Source organism: Phaethon aethereus (assembly GCF_964289735.1).
Source record: "Phaethon aethereus genome assembly, chromosome: 3".
In the NCBI taxonomy this organism is placed as follows: Eukaryota; Metazoa; Chordata; class Aves; order Phaethontiformes; family Phaethontidae; genus Phaethon; species Phaethon aethereus.
In genome coordinates this window covers 25,214,559-25,236,545 of record NC_138576.1, presented here as the reverse complement: position 1 = coordinate 25,236,545, position 21,987 = coordinate 25,214,559, and the positions used below count along the sequence as shown (strand labels likewise).

General features: G+C 34.0%; 1 protein-coding gene across 1 annotated transcript in view; it reads left to right on the top strand.

Annotated features, from left to right (window-relative positions):
- Positions 1-21,987, top strand: part of CSMD1 (CUB and Sushi multiple domains 1) — a gene marked incomplete at both ends in the record, with an annotated part of 1,255,958 nt that overhangs the window by 873,863 nt on the left and 360,108 nt on the right. Inside the window, one exon of the mRNA XM_081998094.1 lies at positions 20,556-20,659. Coding sequence (XP_081854220.1) covers positions 20,556-20,659 — 104 coding nt within the window. The remainder of the gene's footprint in view (positions 1-20,555; positions 20,660-21,987) is intronic.

Sequence of the window (21,987 nt, the reverse complement as noted above, 5' to 3'; positions counted from 1 at the left end):
TCTTAAGGTTCTCAGTTCTCCGCACTCTTGAAGAAGATTCTTTCATTTTCACAGAACTGTATGTTTCAAGAAATCATCCTATTTATTCAGGTCTAATATGAAAAGAACAGAGAGGAGGAGTCATTCTCACATGAAAACTGAAGTCAAAGCAATAGCAACCAAAACTTGCTATGAGTTGCTTGCTTTGTATCCTTTTGCTGTAGATAACCTGCACTCTGTCAGAGTTACCATGATCTTGAGATATGTCTGTGTTTCATATGACTGTCATTTGACTGGCAGCCATTGTGACATCCATATATTCATCAAACAGTGGGAAATTATAGAAGCCTGTAAAGCTGATGCTATGATCCTACATCTACTGATTGCATGAAGGTATCCAAGACCCATCACCAGCTAACTAGGTAGTACAAAAAGGGTTGCCTGTAACATTAAAATGCATGTGGATTATAATAAAACAAAACCAAAAAACAACCACCCCAGAACCAGAAAAAAACATTAGCAGCTAATAGATAGATCTACTTGAGACAAGTAATAAATATCTGCATTAATTTTTCTGTTAAGTTTTTCTTTTCCCTCAGCATCCTTATTGCAGTTCATTGATACGGATTTCTGCAGTTGAGGGGGAAGGGAAATAGTATTACCTTTAAAAAAAAATCTTTTTCTTACAGGAGGCTAGGCATATGACATCATTCTCAACAAGTTATTTCTTAAATAAATCTCGCTGTAAACTTTACCACACCAGAAGTATCACACACAGGGAAGAGTACTCCATTTTATAGCCTGTGTGAGTCTGTCTGCTTAAATTATGATGTGACTGTTGTGATGTAGACTTCTTCACAGCACAAATTTAGCCAAGCAGCTAAATTTCCCTGATTATTAGTCAATATTACAGATGCATAAGTATAGTGCCTTTCATAGTCTTTTGTTCTTCATGGTACTCTGTCAAGTCCATGGGTATTTTCTGATCCTGGCCTAACATTTTAGTCAGGTCTGTCTATTGTTAGAATCACTTCAGTTTTGTAGACTGAAAATTGTAAAGAAAGCTAAAATTTTGAATTAATCATGTGCATAATCAAAGAATATTATCTCTTTATGTAGTGTGACATTAAATTCAAAGTATTTAACATGAGCTTTGCGTTTTAAAAATATAGCTTTTCTCAAGAAAGCTGTCATAAAGAAAGAATTTTGGTGTGTAGAGAATGATAAGGGTTTTGAACAACTAAGTAAATATAAAAAGACATGATGGTGTTTTAAAAATCATTGCATGGGTTAGAATAACGAATGCCATTAACAGTCATTATGTTAGTTAGTTTTTGTTGAATAGTCAGTAGTTAAGTAATCAGTTATTAAATAGCTAACTCTGCATAGCATTGGACCACTTCACATGTGACATCTATTGTGACTGAAACCAAAAAGGGCACATTCTATCTCCAGCTAGACTTAAAACACAAAGAGAAAGTAATTATATTTTGATAATTTAAACTTTTTAGCTAATATCTTCATAACGAAACAGTACTTCACATCTAGCTGTATTTACTAAGCGTTTACACTTGGTAATGCCAATCATTTGGTTTCATGAATGATGCACAGATGGAGGTACAGGGAAAGAGAAAAAGAAAGAAAAATGAAGATTTGATAAAACAAAGAGATTAGCCAAAAAGCCTTGTAGAAATGTTGATTTTTTTAGAATAGTTGTTTGTCATATGATGCAAGAATGTTTTTAAATGCCTGAAGTTTTTAAAAATAAGACATAGACTTTTTATTAAAAAGAATAAAACAAGAATATCCTGACTTAGAATCCAAAGGGAAGGCAGTGATAAGCCCTTCAATAAGTGCAAAGGAAATACATACAAATGAAATCCAAAGAGTCTAAGTAAAATGTGACTTCAGATTTTGTTTTGAATATAATAGAAATTTTTTTTTATTTATACTTGTAACTTCCAGAAAAACAGGAGCAGAATTCTATTAGAATAAGTCAACTATCCTGATAGATGGAACTAGATAATAATTGATCAAGAATTTTATTATCATCTCATCGTGAATACAAAATTTACTTGCTGAGGCATAAATGGTGTCGGCTTATAATATAGGTAGGCATGACACTTTTTATTCTAAGGCATTACTTCACAAGTTAAACTAAAATATAAATCTTTACTTTTATTCCATATATTTCTTTCAACTTTTCATGCATTTTGAAATCCAAATCATAAATTATACAGATGGATCAAGGAACATGAATATGGAATGAGTTTATATGTATGTGTGTACACATGCAAATAAAAAAGAAATTCAAGAAGTGCATACTGATAGTGGAGAAATTAATATTTACAGATAGTATGTTTACAAATGGAAAAATCAGATGCTGAAAGTTAGTTTCTGTTTCCAAATGTTTTCAGGTATGACATAGCTAGCCATGACGTTTCTGTTTAAAACTCCTTTCGTTCTCAAAATGCAATAAATCATGTTCTGATAGTCATGCTTGTGCAATTCTACTGTCTCATGCACACTTAAACTATATAATTTTTAAGAGCAAGAACATGTTTACAGAGGAAAAAGAGTTTTGTGGCTAAATGAAACACAGTTTTGGAGACCAAGACCAGTTTGCAGCTTCTCACATCATATCAAAGAATGAACTCTGGAACTCTGTTTTGAATATGTAGACAACAGGGGTTTTTGCTATAAAAATGTTACCAAGATTTTATAAGTATTGATATCTGTAGAAGATTGTATGCTGCTTCTGCTATAGAAATGCAAGTAGTCATCACCATTAATCCTGGTATCATGGAAATGAAAGTAAAGGTTGAGCAATATATATCAGAGAAATGCAATTTAATTTAATCTGCTAAGGATGAATCTACTGTTATTTTTAGGACTCCTGAGTGCAAAATGATAACTCAGCAAAAAGCAATAAAAATCTTGTTCATGGGCAAAGAGGAAGCACACATATATATAACTAAAACCAAGAATTAATTGTTAATAGAATGGAAATCTTAACAGTTTAATTCAAGAAATGTGATTAGTCTACACCTAATTATTACAGAAAAAGAAAGAATAGTGCAGTTAGAGTACTTTTACACAGAAGCCTGAATAGTAATAATAATAATAACAATAGCTATAACACTATTAAAATTGTAACACAGTTTTTAGTTTATGTCCCTTCGTGTTATGCTTACATTCCATTGCTCCTCTGGGTCTTAAAATCAGTAGTTTTTGACTGCTGGAGATGTTAACACCATAAGTCATCAACCTCTGCAGTCTTTCATTAGCATGAATATGATGATGATGTTGCTGCTTTCTTCTTGCTCCCCTAAGACCCCCTTTGGGTCATTTTTTTATGTTTGCTACCATAGTTTTACACTTTCTTTACTGATCTGCAGCTACAGATCACATTGCGTGCAAATTTGCTATATAGGGTATGCTTTAAGTATATTAGATACTGGTTTTTTGCTCTGTTACCTCAAAAGAAAATTTTGTCCAGCTCCAGGTCTACATTTCTTGACCTATGGTGAGTGGTGGGGTCTCCAGTGCCAAGCCTGTACCTTACCTCTTATTATCCTCCCCCTGTAGACCGCATCCTCTCTCTCCATTTCTCAAGGCCTCTGCAGTTATACCAAAGCCACATTCCCTTATCCTACATAATTTTGTAAAAGTAATATACATCTCATTCTAATAGAACAACTACTTGTTACAGCCAGCTATCAATAGAAAGCCATAGTTGTACTGTGCAAAGATAAAAGTAAATTAGCCATAGAGACCTGGTCAATATGAGAAATTGCTGTCACAGAAACAAAGTAAAACAAAGCTGCAGCCCCACCAAGAAGAGTTCAGACAGGGCAAACCTGGCAAACACCAACCCTGAGGCCTTGCAAATTCAGTACAAAGGTTGTGGCCTGTTACTAAGAATGGCAATACTGCATTACAGGGCTACATGGTTACAAAGTGGTGGGGGACCAGAGGTGGAACAGGGGAGTTAGCTGTAACGGAAGGTTATTCTAGGTGACTGACTTGGCATTCTCGTGCTGGTTGGGTGTAGTGACACTTACTAATATGTAGGTGTATTTAAACTTATTATATGTATAAGAAAACATACACAATATAAATAAATTATTGGTTTCATGATATTCGCTTCTCTCACAGCACATATTAAATGATTGTAAGGTTTTGTACTTCTCAGCTAAAGGATGACAGCAAATATTTATTTCTCAGAAATTACTCTCCCAGCAGTCCATGTTCAGCAGTAAAATAATTTGGAATGATCACTGCACTATAAAAAAGAAACAACCCCAAAACCTAGTGAGGCATTTATACATATTTGTCTGTCTGTATGCGTTATTTGACTATACGTTTGTGTATATGGACTGTATGTTTTTATATACGTATGTGCGGGTAAAGATATTATATTTAGTGACACTAATTCGTTGTATTCTGAAGGCCAAAACTGCCTTCTGTTATGTGTATATGGCAATCTGCTACATTTAATAATACACTCTTCCAGTGTACGTATCTCTAGTGAGCACTTAGGCAATCTGCCCGAGGGAACATAGATCGCAGTGGGAATGAGCAGGGATGTGTTTTTCAAGGCTTAAAGATTCACATCTGAAATACAATTACATGTCCACAATGGGTTTGATTCATGCCTGCTTTACACCTTTCATACCTACAGTTACACGTGTTTTAACAGGTCTCTAATCATCTATGCCTTAAATGCCTGTCATTCATTTAACCATGTTTTATTTTCAATTAATCCTGAGTGTCATTCTGCAGGATGTAGATGTCCTGTACTTTTCATCAAAAGGTGTGATTATGGTACATCCTGAGCAGAGCAGGAAACTGGATCATGGTTCTTGTTGCTCTCCGCATCAGATTTCAGTCAGGAAAGAACTGTGAGATGTTGCCTGATTAGAAGGTGGGAAGCCCAATGCTGTAATCAAATTTCCTTTCATCATCTCCCTAAATTCCTCAAGAAAAATTTGCAAATCCCACAGAATCAAGCTCAAGCAGATAGATTTTCCTTCTAGTTTTGTCACAGGCCAACATGATTGTTTAAATTGGCTGCATATTTTCAGCAGTTGGGGAGGAGCTGATAAAAATCTAATTACTCAGATTTTGCATAATGTTACACACAGTAGAAGAAAACTTGGGTGCTATACGATTGCGTAGAGTTTTTCAGATGACTGATTTCTTTGGATTTTTAAGTATGTTGTGGTACATCTGTCTTCATAATTTTGCTCTTAATTTGGTTTTATAAAGTTTTGTGATTTCAGGGAACTGAAGTCTTAATAAATATTCCTTTCTACTATGAAAGTAACACATTCCGTAGCAGGGAAATAGGTAGATAAATGAAAAATTATTTGCAATTGATAGCATGTGAATGAAACAGAAGATCTAAGAATCTTTTGGTTTGCTCTTCCACTTTGTTTCATAGCATACTTAAACTATTTTTGTACAAAGAGCATTTACATGGGGGAGACAACCCTTTGCTTCACATAGTGAAGCAATCATATTTTTTAGTTTGTACTTAAAATACATATTTAATGAGGAAAGAAAACATAGTTGTATAAAATGCAAATTAATTTTACAGTTCTAATTTTCAAAATCACAATCACTAAGATTGTTTCACTGTAAAACAACCTCTGTAACCTGGTAAAATGTTAAAAAAAAATCATCTTCCTGACACTAATTATTAAAGAGCCTCTCCCCTTTTATATTTTACTTTAAAGGTACATAGTGTATTGTGCCTGAGTATCTTCTCTTATATAAATACAGCTTTAAGATACTGCCCTTCCATGAATTCCCATGCACAGCAGCATTGGACAGTTCACATCATAAATCTTTTGTATTTGTCACATCATAAATCTTTTATTATTCTTTTTATCATTTAAGAGTATCTTTCCCTGAGGAGTGGAAGTAAAGAAGGAGGTGCTGATCTCTTCTTCCTGGTATCCAGTGACAGGATGGGTGGGAATGGTTCAAAGCTGTGTCATATGAGGATCAGACTAGATATTAGGAAGCATTTCTTTACTGAGAGGGTGGTCAAACACTGGAACTGGGTTCCTAGGGACGTGGTCAATGCCCCAAGCCTGTCAGTGTTTAAAAGGCATTTGAACAATGCTCTTAATAATATGCTTTAACTTTTGGCCAGCCCTGAATTAGACAGGCAGTTGGACTAGATGATCACTGTAGGTCACCTCCTACTGAACTATTCTGTTCTGTTCTGTTCTGTTGTTCTGCTCTGTCCTGTCCTGTCCTGTCCTATCCTATCCCGTCCTGTCCCATCCCATCCCATCCCTGATAACAAAGGCTGTATCACATGTATTGCTGTACATTCTTGTCTTCATTTAAAAAAGGCCGTCAATATGTTACTAAACACAGAACATGTCAAAAGACAACATTTATTATGCTTTAAAATGTGTTTGCTTTTGTTTATCTTCATAATATTTTTTAGATTTTCATTTCAGATTATAAAGACTTAATACCTTTTCTTGGTCAAGTATTAAAAAATAGTGCTAGCCTTCAGGGATATTTTGTACTCTGCTTTTGTTATGAAGTACTGGGACATAGTTTTATCATGTTTTCTCAAGTTCTTTGATAGCATGCTGGTTTTTTTGTTCAAGATAAAACAGTTTTAGTGAAGATTAAACCTGAACATGATTTATCCAAATCAATGTTCCCCCTGCCCTAAACTGCATTACAAAGTCTCATTCTGCAGCTCCATGAGATAAAATAATGCAAGTGTCAGAATTTATGCTAAATATAAGAAATGCATACTGTGCTTACACTTTGGGAGATATTCTATATTATTTTATGATATATTGCATCTTTACACTCATTTGTATAAACACATGAAAATTATGATAAAATGTGGGAATGTATTATTGTGTTCTTCCTTACAACTTCAAAATCAGAACTAATGTCTATATTTCTAAAATGTTCAGTGACTACACTTTGTTTTTAAGGCTAATGTGTAGTAATATATTAACAAAAGAAGAAATTACAGGAAGACAAGAACATTATTTTGTTAATTAGGTGAAAAAGGTGAAAGTAAACCTGTAACTCCACCTAGAGATTTTTTGCAGGTTTCATTGATGTAAGTCAAATTTACATTGTTCTCATATGGCCACTGTCCCAGGTTGTATGAAGAATGTTTTACACTGTATTTAAGTTTCTAGCCCATATCTTCATGTTTCTAGAAGAATAAGAATTTCAACAAGAAAGTCATTGAGTGCACTTCTTTGGAAGCAAGCTAGCTCATTTAAAACTAGTCTAAAAGTCTTTGAAATTTATCTGTAAAGACATTCTTCCTTTTTTTCTCTACCTTTATTGACAGTGCATTTTTCTATTAAGTAAAATCAAAATAGTTTTTCTGGAGAAAATTATTTATGTGTTGTACGCTATGATTTAAAAGTAAGTCACATAGCACTGCAGATGGAAAACTGCAGCTACCCTTTTCTACTATTCTCTTTACATTTTAATGGAGTTCTTACAGAATTTCCGCATTGTATATTCATTACAGATGATGCCTAAGTGAACTGACAGCAACTGTTCTTTTTACCCATATATAATTTGAATCAGATCCAAGTAATGGCTTGTGCCCCCATGTGTTCTTACAGGGCACTATTACCTGCATATTTGAGCAGATTGCCATATAGTTTTGTGACTAATGACCAGAGATTATTTTCACTGATTCTGGTAAAATTTTTTACCAATGTAGGTCAAGAATAGCTCTACTCAAGGGCTTACAGATGTAAAGATGTAAAATCAAGATAGATGGTAAAAGAATAAAGCCTGTAATCCTTAAAGTCAGTCATGTTTACCACTTTCTCTTAACACAGATAAATTTCATGGCATGGAATGGCACAGGATTAGAATAAGTATATTAATTACAGGTTGAAAATAAATATATTAATTATCACTGAGATATGAGGGTTATTTTCAACACAAATGTAAGATTTGAGAAAGTACATTCAAACATGGGAGATTATATTTTAAAGCTGAGGTAGGTAGACTTTTATTACCAAAAAGATTAAATATGTAATTAGTTTTTGTGTTGTGCTTTTTATTTTTGGAAATTTAAACTAGGAGAAGAATCACTGAACAAGGTTCAAAATGTATGTGCTGTCATCACTGTCATTATTCTTATGGCTTTTAGGAGAAATTATTTTGTTTTCTCACTGTGATCACTCATAGAATATTAATAGTTAATACAGTTAAATGCAAATACCTTAATAAGTAATTTTATTTAAAGGAATTTTAATGTTTCATTTAAAAGACAATTCTTTTATATGGTTGTGGGGGATTGACCTTGACTGGCTACTAAGTGCCCACCAAACTGCTCTTTCACTCCTCCTCTTCATCAGGACAAGGGGAGAAAGATGAAAAAGCTCATGGGTCAAGATAAGCACAGGGAGATTGCTCACCAATTACCCTCATGGGCAACATAAACTAAACTTGGGGAAGATTAATTTATTGCCAATTAAAAATCGAGTAAGATGGTGAGAAAAAACTTCTTCTCAGGCCTGACTCTTCTACATCCTACCCCACCAAGCAGTGCAAGGGAGTGGGGAATGCGGACTGCAGTCAGTTCGGGAACAGCTGCTCTCTGCCACTCCTTCCTTACACCTCCCCTACTCCAGTGTGGGGTCCCTCTCATGGGATACCGTCCTTCATAAACTGCTCAAACGTGGGTCCTTCCCACGGGCTGCAGTTCATGGCTCCTTTCCTTCTTATTCGTGGCCAGTAAATTACAAAGTTTGGTGTCACATGCTAACATTACTACTTCCTAGACCATGGGTAGTTCAAATCTTTCCAAAATAGCAAGATTGTTTATTGATTTAAATTTTCATTTATTTTCTGGCTTAAAAAGATACATTCTAGTTTAAAACAGGTTACTTAAATTTTATTTAATTTATAATATTATCACAGTATTTACTGGAAAAAATGTCATTTTGTGAGATGAGACACAAACAAGTGTGCCATAAACTGCTGAAAGCTAACCTATTTGTGAGGTAATGATTTAAACAATATCCTTTTAATAGATTGAGGTATTAGATGAGGTGATAGAAGGATATTTCAACATGAAAATCTATATATATTCTGTTTACTTCAACAAGGCTAGAATTTCAGCCTTGAATTTTGGTTTACTAGAGTAATACAGGGGATTAGTTAGGAAACAATTTGTTTCTTATTTCACAAGTATGCTTGGGCCAATGAGCCATGCAGTTACATGTTTTAAAAGCACAGTAGGAAGAAAAGTTTGGAGAGAAATGCAACTTTCAAAGTTAGTTTAAGTTAATTTGGAAATATGAATGCCAAAATTTCATATTCATAATTTTTTCTTATTCGTAATTTAAACATAGGGCAAACTTATTTGTATGTTTTTATTGAAAACGAAGTTAACTTCAATATATTTAAGTTACTTTGTAGTATATGACATTATCTAAAAACTGTCCAGAGTTATATAAAACCTTTGTGTCAATGACAATGCAATGTCCATGTAATATTACTACACTTTTATTACAGGAATATATATTCAGCCGTAATTCATTCATTTTCATCATTTACGTAAAAAAACTTGTGTGTGAGTATACATACATACACATAAAAGCAGTTTATATGCCCTAACATTTTAATTAATAAATTTTCTGTATGAAGCAGGGTCTTTCTTATGACAGCAAACACTTAAGGACACAAGGGATACAATTAATTTGGCCATCCTCAGGTGTTTATTACTGTACAAGATTCTCAGGTATTCAAGATGTCCATGCAAGGCTAGCAGGTATGACACAGGAAAATCCATACCCTCTGGAGAGGCAGTTAGATATCAGGCAGGATGCAAAGGCATCTTAAATGATAGAAAATATCTGAGTGTGGGCATCTAAATTTAGCCCAGAGAAGGATGCACTTTATCCTGACTTATTGTTTGCTTTTCCTCTAAAAGTTCATTTCCATAAATATGATCTTCCATTAGCACAGTAACATACCTGCTTTATCAGAGTTTCTAACTTGGCTCAGTATGGCTCAGACCTTTCAATTTACTATTCTGAATAACATTAAATAGTAGCTGAACTTGGAGATTGTATACATTTCTAGCAAATTAATTCCACTGATACATTATATTTTTCTGAGGCATTTACTTGTATAAGTATTTAGTCATCTCCCTGTACCTCTGGAGGCTTTCCAATATTCATTTCAATTGCCTGGTTGCACAATATAGTGTGATGCCAAGATTTGTCAGCCTTCTAAATGAAATAGTTTGTGCCCTTGGAACTATTCTGCCATAATAACAAGAAACTGGCAAGCTGAAGTACTCCTCAGATAAAAAAGGTGCTTATGGACCTTTATGCTACTTGTAGAAAGACTGTTAGTACAGAAGGAAACTATCTTTAAAATTAGTTTCATAGCTATAGAATGCATGAAATACAGGCTTTACCCAACATGTTCAGCCAAAAACAACTTTTGAGTGAGAACTACTTAGTTTGGTTATAAGGATATAGATTTCCCCTAGTGAATTTTTGTTTAAGGTCATGAATGCAAATACTGCTTTGTTATTTTGCTACTGTTATCTCCTTGATATTACACTGGCCAGCACATCATTACAAATGCATATGAATTGCCTCCATTTATCTTGTACGATGCTGTTTGATTTGGGTCATATATAATTCATTAGATTTTTTTTAATATCTATCTTTTCTGAAGCTTGAATGTTTGTCGTATTTTGTTCATGTTTTACATGAAATTTAAGTAGGAAGAATTAAAATGTCAGAAAACTCTTGAGGAATTATGCTGTTAAATAAATAATTTTCAAGTACCTGAAATGAATTGCCTGAAGTACTACACAGTAATAGCAGAGCTGAGATCTAACTCTCCAGATTTCTAACTAGGGCTCGGTCTGGAGAATGATTTGAGTTTGTGTAAAATGGATGTGCACCTTTGCTATGTAACGATTTCCTCATGTAGGCCTTTACTTCTTGTGCTCCATCAAGCTGCATAGCCACTCTGGATTAATTCCTAAAATTAACCTATTCTTCTTTAAAGACTGTGGGAAGTAAGACAACAGTCAAACAGGGTAAACTAAGCATGTTTCTCCTGCTTGAATTTCTGACATCAAAAAAATTCATGTGCATTGGGTGGCTCATTTAACCATTCTCAGCCCTTATTTAAATTGAATCTCTTATCTGTTCAGTTAGTTTATATATAGCTTGTTTTTAACAAATGCTAACTGGGAGCTTTTTTGTTTCAGATTTAAAGAACAGTATTTTCAGACCTTGTTCTGAACAGCAAATCTAAAAGTTAGATTAAATTAAATTTTTATTATTTCTCTGTCTTTTCCACAAGTGGGTGCTGCTTACCATTTTAGAAAAAGTGCTAAAGGTGTTTTGAAAAAGACCTCCAAAGATATAAGCACAGTTGGAATTATTTTTCATGAATGGCAAGGAAAGGTAGTAATGAATGCATGCTTTTTTGCTTTATTTTGAATTGTTCTGTTAAAAAAAAAAAGTATATAGTGTTTCTTTAAATCTTATGCTTTCATATTCATTTCCTAATGATATTCTGACAGTTGGAACAGCAGCAGGAGCAAAAATGAAAGCCGTATACCTGGCATTTTCCTTTGGTAGAAAATAAGAAATAGAAAAATGTGCTACTATATCAGAGAATTGTCTTTAAAATTGTCCAAAAGTTATGAATTTCAATCTTTTAGTGTGAACATATGAATGATTTGCTGTCTCCTCTTGCAATTCTGCTTTTTATTATTTTGATTTTGATTTTCCTTTGCAGACTTAAACCAAGCTGATTGATAACTCATTAAAAATAAGGCTCACGTAAATTTGTGAAATATTCATTGTCCTTTGGTATTTGACTTTAAACTTTTAATGCTGTATACTATTCTGTGTATTTAGAAATGACAACCTATTTGCATATATATAAAACAAACTGAAAAGAGAAGGAAAATTGTTAAGATGACAAACTGAAACTTGATATGATGTCTAGACACTACTGCTGAAGCTTAAAATCTAACTTGGCAACAAGCTTCTTATCTGACTGACTAAGAGATTGTGGCAGCTCTGTTAGCTCTGAAATCTTCATCGTGTTGGGCTTTTTTGTGTGTCTCCCTCTACACAAGACACAAAACTGTGTTCAATAATGTGCTCATTGCCTTACTGTGGATGTATTTAAATTACTTAAATGCACTATTAGTTATAGAACTATTTTACATAATCAACAGCTACCAGTAAAAATGACACTTCATAGTAACAAGGATTTTATTTAATTTTTGCAGTTAATTCTGTATTTTATCTAACTGTAGCTTCCAGCCACTCTATGTCCATTCTTACTATATATATACATTATCAGAAAGTTCTTCCTTATAGGACTTCTAAGATCAGTGTCATATCACTTCTTAACCTTTACTACATAAACAAAATTAACTGTTTTTCTTAAGATTATTGCTATTGTTTCCTTTTAAAGATCTCAAATTATCTGGCCTTAATTAACTTGCTGAGGAATAACTATGTTGGATATGGCAAGTACTTTCAATGTACAAAATACAGAAAAGCTTTGTTATCATAGACAATCCAAAGAATGAAAAGTGATGGGGAAAACGACAATCTGTGTTTATTTAGCTGAGAAATGTTTAGGGCATGGGGCAGGCAACTGGTGATACTCATTGTAAAACAAACTTTGGATTTGAACGCTATGATTTTTCTTTATTCCCTTAATTATATTATTTTTTCTTTCTTTTTTAAAACAGCATCAGCACTCTTTATTTTGCATTATTACTTTTATTTGATTTATTATTACTGTTATTTGCTTTTTATCTTTATTTAATTTCTACCAGATGTGGTTATTAGGTTTATTTTCAAGTCATTAGTGGGAGCTAAAAGGAAAAAAGGAAAATAAATTCCTGCAAATGAGAAATACAATTCATAATGCCAATATTGAAAAATAAACAAATTTATTTTTATAAATGCTTTTTAAGTAACTGTAATTGTTAGATAAAGGTAGTAACAAAAGCCTTCAATATTTTTTCAAGGTAAGGAACAGAATAATCCAAGTGTTTTCAATAAATTTACTGTCACTCGAAAACCTGGAGGAATTAAAATTTTGCAGGACACGCCCTTCTTTTTGCCTGAACTTTATTTTGTCTGTTTGGAGACAGCCTATGTCAACCTGGGAGTTATGAGTTCTTAATTTTGCATCTTATTAATAGCAGCTGTACCTATGACAAATTATGAATAATACTGCTGTGATTAATGGTTTGCTTTTTAAGTTCTTTGAGGCAAAAGAAATAACTTGTTTCACAAAGGAATATGAAAAAAAGGTTTTCTGTCTTTCACTTTACAAAATTCAATCTCAAGAATATCAGCTACTCCATCATTTTACTGGTTTAAGTGGAAAATTGGTCATTAGCTATTCTATATTAAAAAATATATTTTCTAAACTAATAACAGGCTTATATACGTAATTTTTTATATTTGACATGAAATATCTTCATTGAATCTCAAGTAAATTCCTTAGTAGGATGAAAATGTACATAGACACAATGTTTATTACCTTTAATATGTTAAAATTACGCTGAATCATTACTATCTGGAAAATAGCAGATAATCTACAGTTGGAATACAATATATATTATATTTATATATTTATATATATTTTACATATAAAGGTAGGAAGGTCTTGCTAATTAAAATTTCATTATCTGGATGCAAAATTTGCTGTGAGTGTTATTATATATACCCATGACTTATGTGTGGGCACAGGCATTTATGCCTTCAGGTACAAATGGTGCTCCATTGTCCGTACAAGATTGTTGTACATAGAATAAATATACATTTTTTTCAACCTGGTAATCTCTTTTAAAAGTCATAATTTTCACTCTTTCTCTTCTTGCATTCTTACATGGATTAATAATACTTCAATTCAGTACATGTTTGAATTTATAGTAACAGCTAGTCTACTGCTAAATTGTTTATGCTTTTTGCTTCTCCTTTAAGGTAATAATTATGCAGTTCTTTACTTTTGTAGATGAAACCTTAAAATGCTTTTTAAAAGAAATTTATAATATAGTGTGTCTACTTAATGTAAAAAACCCCACCCTTTTCTCAAATATATATTTAAATAAGAATTAATGTAAACATCATTTTCCTCTTGTATTGCATACAAGCTCCAAAGTGAGTAAACTTCTTGTAAAAATAAACAAAGAAACAAAAAAATGCTACCAGAAACAAATTTGGTGGTACTTTACACCTTTTAATCTTATATAATTTCAAGGAATATATTGTTACCTAATGAACAGAGAAATTAATTAGGAATCTGGATATTACCATTTCTCATGCTATTGAATTGTCTTTCGCAACTTATTTTATGGCTCTGTATTTCAGTCTGAAATTGTAATAATTAAGGCTGCCCTCCTTTGTAAAGTATACTGATATCTTCCGAGTAAAATTCTTTATAAATCCTACTGTTAGTATTCCTTCCATCAAAAAAAAATCCTCTAACATTCCAGAGTAAGTAATTAAAGGAAAAACAAACAAACAAACAAAACAACAACAAGAACTCATCTATTTTTGGACATTTACGTTCTTTTAATGTGAGTAGAGGTGGAAAGGCCTATATAGAGGGAACTGTAGGCAACGGTCAACACACAACGCAAGAACAAACTTGGAGGGCTTGTTCATGTAGGGCAGTGTCATGGGTTAACCCTGGAAGGCAGCTCAGCCCCACACAGCTTCTTGCTCACTACCCTCCAGTGGGATGGGAGAGAGACTTGGAAGGGTAAAAGCGAGAAAACTCTTGGGTTGAGGTAAAGACAGTTTAATAGGGAAAGCAAAAGCTGCACATGCAAGCAAAGCAAAACAAGGAATTCATTCACCACTCCCCATGGGCAGGCAGGGGTTCAGCCATCTCCAGGGAAGCAGGTCTCCATCACACATAATAGTTACTGGTGAAGGCAAACACCATAACTCCAAACATCCTACCTTCCACTTTATTCTCCCAGCTTTTATTGCTGAACATTCCCTGAGCTTTTGTCGCTGACCATGTTGTCATATGGTGTGGAATATCCCTTTGGTCAGTTGGGGTCAGCTGCCCCAGCTGTGTCCCAGTTGCTTCCCAGCTCCTTGTGCACCCCCAGCCTACTCACGGGTGAGGCGGTGTGAGCAACAGAGAAGGTCTTGACACTGTGCAAGCACCATTCAGCAACAGCTAAAACATCAGTGTGTTATCAACACTGTTTTCATCACAAGTCCAAAACATAGCCCCATGCAAGCTGCTATGAAGAAAATTAGCCAAAACCATTACAGGCAGTCACGAGTTTCACACTCTTTAGTGGATTATGTTAACAAGGATTATGGTTCTAGGGAATTAAATTCAGGTTCTCATTAAGACACCACGTTGTTGTCTGCAGATATGTTAGGTCCTTAGGCTTCCACTTTAGTTACTGGCATATGGGGAAGTAAATACAGCAAGTGTTTAGTGGCTAGCAAGTAGCATAGCTCTACAGGTTACGTCAAATGTGTTTGCCACATCTCTCCTGTGAACATCTGAAATATTGGAAAGTTCCTAATACATTATTTAATAAAGTTGTAGTTTAATTAAACATTTTCTCTAACGTGTTTTGTTTCAGGATTTCTTTATTATATTCATTGGTGAGTTAAGTGAACTGAAATTCAGTAAGAAATTTACATTCTTGCAAAAAGATATGCCTAAGAGCTATATTTATAATAAATTCTCATTGTTCCCATTATTTAAAAATGTTCTGTATTTGTGTTATCCTGGAAAGAGAGAAGTGCTGTTACTTTCTTAAGAATCTTTGCAGAAAATGTCTTTAGTGTTGTGTTTTAAAAAAATCCCTCATATTTCAGAAAATGTTCCCATACGTATATTTTCTTCATGCTTACTGTTGCCGTCATCTCAGTATTGTGGTCATATTCCTATTAGGCATTCCTCTATATTTACACTTGCACCTCAAAATAAGGGTTATCCTCTGATCCCACTAATTTGATATGGACATTCTTGTGGTTTCTTGAGTTGCTGAAAGGGAGATCTCTGTAGTTCAAATTTAATCATCCATAGAATTTGTGCATAAGAGTTACCGAGTTTTATTGCTATTTCTAGTCAATGATCTGTTTCCTCTTCAACAGGATTTTGGGCATAGTCACAGTGACTTTTAAGACTTGAAGGCGTATCACTGTAGGGAGGGGTGGGCTAGAGAAACAACACATTTTTTAAAGTATGAAGGCATACTTGATTCATGTATGTGCTCTCTAATGCTGGTATCATATTTTGACATTGCGTCTATATCATGTTGTTCTTTAAGTGAAATACATGCTCCAAAACATGGTTTAAAGCTCTGGTTTAAGCATCTGGCTCATTTTTTAAAAAGATTTAAGAATCTGAAAAACTATAGCAATATTTTCATGTTTGTGCCTGTAGCAATGGCTTCTTTTGCTTCCAAAAAACTTCAAGCATGAGGTGTCTGTAAAAGAAATGATAGAGTAAAAAACATTTGCATGATCATGTTACTTTCAAATTTTACACAGCAGCAAGCAGAAGATGCGAAGTAGGAATAAACTGTTATATTTGAAGCTAATATATCAATGAAATGGAGTAACCTGTAACAGTTGCAAACAGCTTTCATCAAAAGCCTTTATAGTGAACACATTTTCTATTTACGATTTTAAAACTTCAAATTAAGGATCTTCAATTCCATTTCTCTGTTCTTCATATATTTTACTGTAGTTTTACTGAGGCCATAAAATGTCTCACTTCCTTTTCTCATCTTTAAGAGAAGCTCCTTCAAGGAGGCCGTGTTTCTTATTTCACTTTTTTTTTTTTCAAATAAGACACATTTCCACTAGCACATATGTACTGCTTTGAAGTTATTTGTTTTATCTGCTTGTAAATATAGGGGACATCTTACAGGGAGACATCTTAAAACAAAATTTACTACTCTCACTTTTTACTTTGTATTAACTATATTGAATGCATAAATTCCTAACATATTTCAGATATAATAAAATAGGTCTTATTAGAAGTGAAAAGAACATGTACACCTAGGCATTCTGGAAATGTCACCTTGCTATGTTCCTTACTGCTTCTTTCAGGAAGAATGTCCATACAGAAATTTCTGTTAGCACAGCTCTGGTGCTGCCTTTCCCCATTACTTGCTATAGCAGTTATGTCAGCAGAAATATAAAGTGTGGGAGTGGCTAGGATAAAGGAAGATATTTCTAAGGAAAATGTACTTATGGCAGGAAATTCACTTGCACAGCTTCTATTAGGTACCTCCTTAAGTGTCTCATATTTTTAAGCTTTTTTGTGTTCACAGTCTATTTATCTAATCATAAGTAATCATTCCAAATTGCTTATAAGGGAATTTTGTCTCATATATTTCAGAAAGCAAACAAGATCATTTTTCTGTAAAGAAGTATAATTGACCATCCAGTAAAAAATATAATAGGTTTGGAAGTAATTTTCACGTTTCCAATTATTCTTAATGAAAATTAATTATTTATTTCAGTCAGTTCAGAGTGAGCATATTTAGTAATGATGATCAAATTACTATTACTGGATTTTTTTAAATTGCAAAACAACATTGAATCTGGAGAAGCATCTCAGAGCTGTTTTTTTTTCCCCAGTATATAAATCAATATTTTTTAACCACGTATGGGTGTATTGTTCTTGCTGATTTTGGTTCAATCCTTTTAAGTTTTTCCCATGCTGTATTCATGCCTATATCCATAAAAACTCTCTTCCATTCTTTCTCAAAAATAAACCAACAAAGAACCCTCCTTCCATCTCACAAATCTTAAAGATCCTTCTGATGATTTAGAGCTTTATCTACAAAGGAACTTATTTTATCTAAATGTATCTATATAAGCATTAGTCTCCCATAGCCATCCAAACTCCCTGTATAGTCAATGGAAAGGGTAACTCTAAATAGCAGTTTGGTGCACCTTAAGACAGGTAATGTGACTTGTGTTCTCGGTGCCATTTTCTGTCCACTGACTGTAGGAGTCATGATTAGACTAGGTGCTTAATGTTTACATGGTATAATTTTTTTATGGATCAGATTAAAGGAATTTAAGTTAGACCTCTTAACCATTTGAATGTCTTCCCAACACATTTTATGTGTTAGCATAGAATAACAATTAGCGTGGAAGCGAAGATAATAAGATTTTTTTTAATAGTGTCTAATATTTCTTCACACACAATGTATTTCCCATAAAGAAACTGTTCTTGTGACATTTCCTATGAGCTTCAGCAGGTCTTTCAATCTTTTATTTATGGTTTATATCCAATTTCTCTTTTGTAACTTATTTTATTATTAAAGAGGTGAACATTCACATTTGTTTTTAATTGTAATGTAAGCATAGGAGCATATTTAAATAATACATTGCCATATTTTCTCATGGAATATTCTACCAGGTTGTCCCACATATATAAAATAAAATTTGCATTAAAAGTCTTACATACGTAGTTATTTTTATTGCCAGAAATAACTCTGATTTTATGCTTCTACATATTTTCCTTGCTTTTCTTTGACTTTATTAGTCTTGATTTAGTATTGAAATTTTGTATGTTAACCACTGCTATAATCTAGGAATACTAGAAAGTACATCAGGAGCAGATGGAAATGTATATTATATTATCTCCAGCATGTTGCCTGAAATTCTTACCACTTTTTTTTCACATGTTGCTGCCAAAATAGCAGCGTAATACAACTGATGCAGAAAGCCCAAATCTGACCCAAATAATTTTTTTTAGCCACAAAACAGAAAAGTTAATTGCATTTTCATGCAATGGCTGAAGTGATGTGAAAGTCTATCCAGGGGTATCTGCAAAATTTAGTATAAAGGTAAAATAAATACCTTTGTGGAAAATCACTGTGACTCTCTGCACTTATATGTCAAGTTGTCTTCAGAAACCTTGACATCAAAGTACAAAAAGGTTCAATATACATATGTGTACATACATATAATCTGCAACAACTTCTCATCAATACAGAACTCTAAAAAGTGCTTCTCTTAGAACAGTTCTTCTGTAGAAAACTGAATCCGTGTTCATACTTTATTTTATAAGATAAAATTACAGTTTGAGTAAATTATAAATACTTTCCAAAAATACAGAGGAATAATTTTTTGATTTTCTGGGCAATTCATGATTAGACATTGAGTGAAGTCATAGTTTAGTGTTAGTAATTTATGTAAGGAAGTTTCTGCTTTTGTGTTTCTGTGCACCAATGTCCTCCACCTTATGAATTGGTAGTTCATACCTGCTATCTTGTTATTGTATAATTCAACAGACAAGAAAATTTTAACTTCATATACTTCCAGTATTGTGCTAAGTAATTTTTATTATTATAGTAAAAAAATGTTTTTACTGCTGTTTAGAATACTAAGAATAATAAGAACAATTATCAATTCAATAATAAGAACAATTATTACTAGTCAGAGATGATTGGCATCTTTAATATATGAAAAGTCTAAAAGATTATGGCACAGACTTCCCTCTTGGTATTAGAAAATAAAGTTTCTCCACTTCTACTTTTTCTACGTATCTTTCTCAAATCAAACAAGACTAACTAAAATGCCTGAAGGATGAGATGCCATCCAGAGGGTCCTGGACAAGCTCGAGGAATGAGCCCGAGTGAACCTCATGAGGTTCAACTAGGCCAAGTGCAGGGTCCTGCACCTGGGTTGGGGCAACCCCTGGTATCGGTCCAGGCTGGGGGATGAAAGGATTGAGAGCAGCCCTGCCAAGAATGACTTGGGGCTACTGGTGGATGAAAAGCTGGACATGAGCTGTCAAAGTGCGCTCGCAGCCCAGAAGGCCAACCGTCTCCTGGGCTTCATCAAAAGCAGCGTGGCCAACAGGTTGAGGGAGGTGATTCTGCCCCTCTACTCTGCTCTGGTGAGACCCCCACCTGGAGTGGGGTCTCATACAGCTCTGGAGCCCTCAACACAGGAAAGACATGGACTTGTTGGAGTGGGTCCAGAGGAGGGCCACAAAAATGATCAGAGGGATGGAACATCTCTCTTCTGAGGACAAGCTGAGAGAGTTGGGATTGTTCAGCCTGGAGAAGAGAAGGTTCCAGGGAGACCCTATTGCAGCCTTCCAGTACTTAAAGGGGGCTTATAAGAAAGATGGGGACAGACTTTGTAGTGGTTGTTGTGATAGGACAAGGGACAATGTTTTTAAACTAAAAGGAGGTAGATCTAAGGAAGAAATTTGTCACTCTGAGGGTGTTGAAACGCTGGCACAGGTTGCCCAGAGAGGTGATAGATGCCCCATCCCTGGAAACATTCCAGGTCAGGTTGGACGGGGCTCTGAGCAACCTGATCTAGTTGCAGATGCCCCTGCTCATTGCAGGGGGTTGGAGAGATGTCATTTAAATGTCCTTTGCAACCCAAACTATTCTATGATTTTACGATTCTAAATCATGATTGAGTACTTAATGACTTGACTTATGGTAGCCGAATAATTTGTTTTAAGACTAGAACAGATAACATGTGGGTATGTTTTGAAATAACTGACTTATTTAATTTTAATAGGTCATAAAACTTGCTTTTGAAGAGTTTGAACTGGAAAGAGGCTATGATACTCTGACTGTTGGAGATGCTGGGAAAGTTGGTGATACCAGAACAGTGTTGTATGTGTAAGTACAGAACTTCTGTTTCTTCTGGGTCATGAGATATCTATTTAACTTTGTAATTTTAATGTATTTTGAGTAAAATAGTGAGTGTTTCCTCCTTATTACTCTATAGCCTATCACTTAGGATTACAGTACAGTGTTGGCCCTTCATCTTTACGGTAAATTATATCTTTGATGAAAATGAGGTCTTTGCAATTAAATTTATCTGCCTTTTGGATTGCAACACTTTGCACATTAGCATTACCCTGAAAATCATTTGAGAAAGTACATGATTAATAATTTCTAAAGAGTGGAAATACAGGAAGGCCCAAGTATGAAACTACAGTATCACAATAATTAGTAATCAATCTGAATTTCTGTTGTGTCACTTGTTTTTGCAATTAAACACTGGATTGTATCATGCATGATGAAATACATGATACTTAAACTGCATCAGAGATATGCTCACTTTCACTTGCTTTTGAGAAAGGTCTTCTGTGGATGCAAAATAACTTTCCTCATAAAACACTAGGTCCACTTGCAGACTACATTATCATGAGAAAGCTCATAACTAAATGTCAAAGTGATTTTCTTATCAAAATCTTCTATTAGTTGGTTTTAATAACTTCTGTTGTATTTAATGAGGTTTGAACAGCACCTTGCAGTTTTTTATTCTTCGCAGGGGAATGAAACAGCTCATAGCAAAGACTCTTCTGGACAGATTTAATTTATAATTTCTCAGGAACTCTTAAAAAATAATACAGCTTTTCTTATGCTGAACAAGTTTCTGTTGGCAGCTTAAATGCTAGCATTTCTGCAGAATTTCTACAAATATCACTGTAGAAACTCATGCATTTGATTCTAAAGTTTCAGAGATTTTACAACTTAGTTTGCACAAAATGTGCAAAAAAAAATCTATTTCTAAATCCATACCTAATTTCTAAGTGATTTGAACGTTTCCCCTCCATATAAAATCATCATGTCTGAAGACAAAATCCTCAGTCCCCTACAAAATTTTCCAGCTTTCAACCTCCAGAACCCTCAAGGTAGTAACTACTTCTGGGTGCTTTATTGTAAACTTAGTACTCAAGCTTTACAATGAGCTCAAGTTATGCCAGGATATTTGTAAGCCAGGCATCCAATGAACATTGGAAACTGGCTAATGGCATGTCAGTAAACAGGGGACCTTTAAATATTTGATAGGAAGAAGATTGACACAGTTGACAAGGATCACAATGTATGAATGATCATTCCTAGCACAAGCTTTCTATAGCACAAGCTTTCTATAGCGTCCAAACTCTCAACCATTAGCAATTATCTGTGTAACCTCAAAGCTGTAGCACTACAGCTAG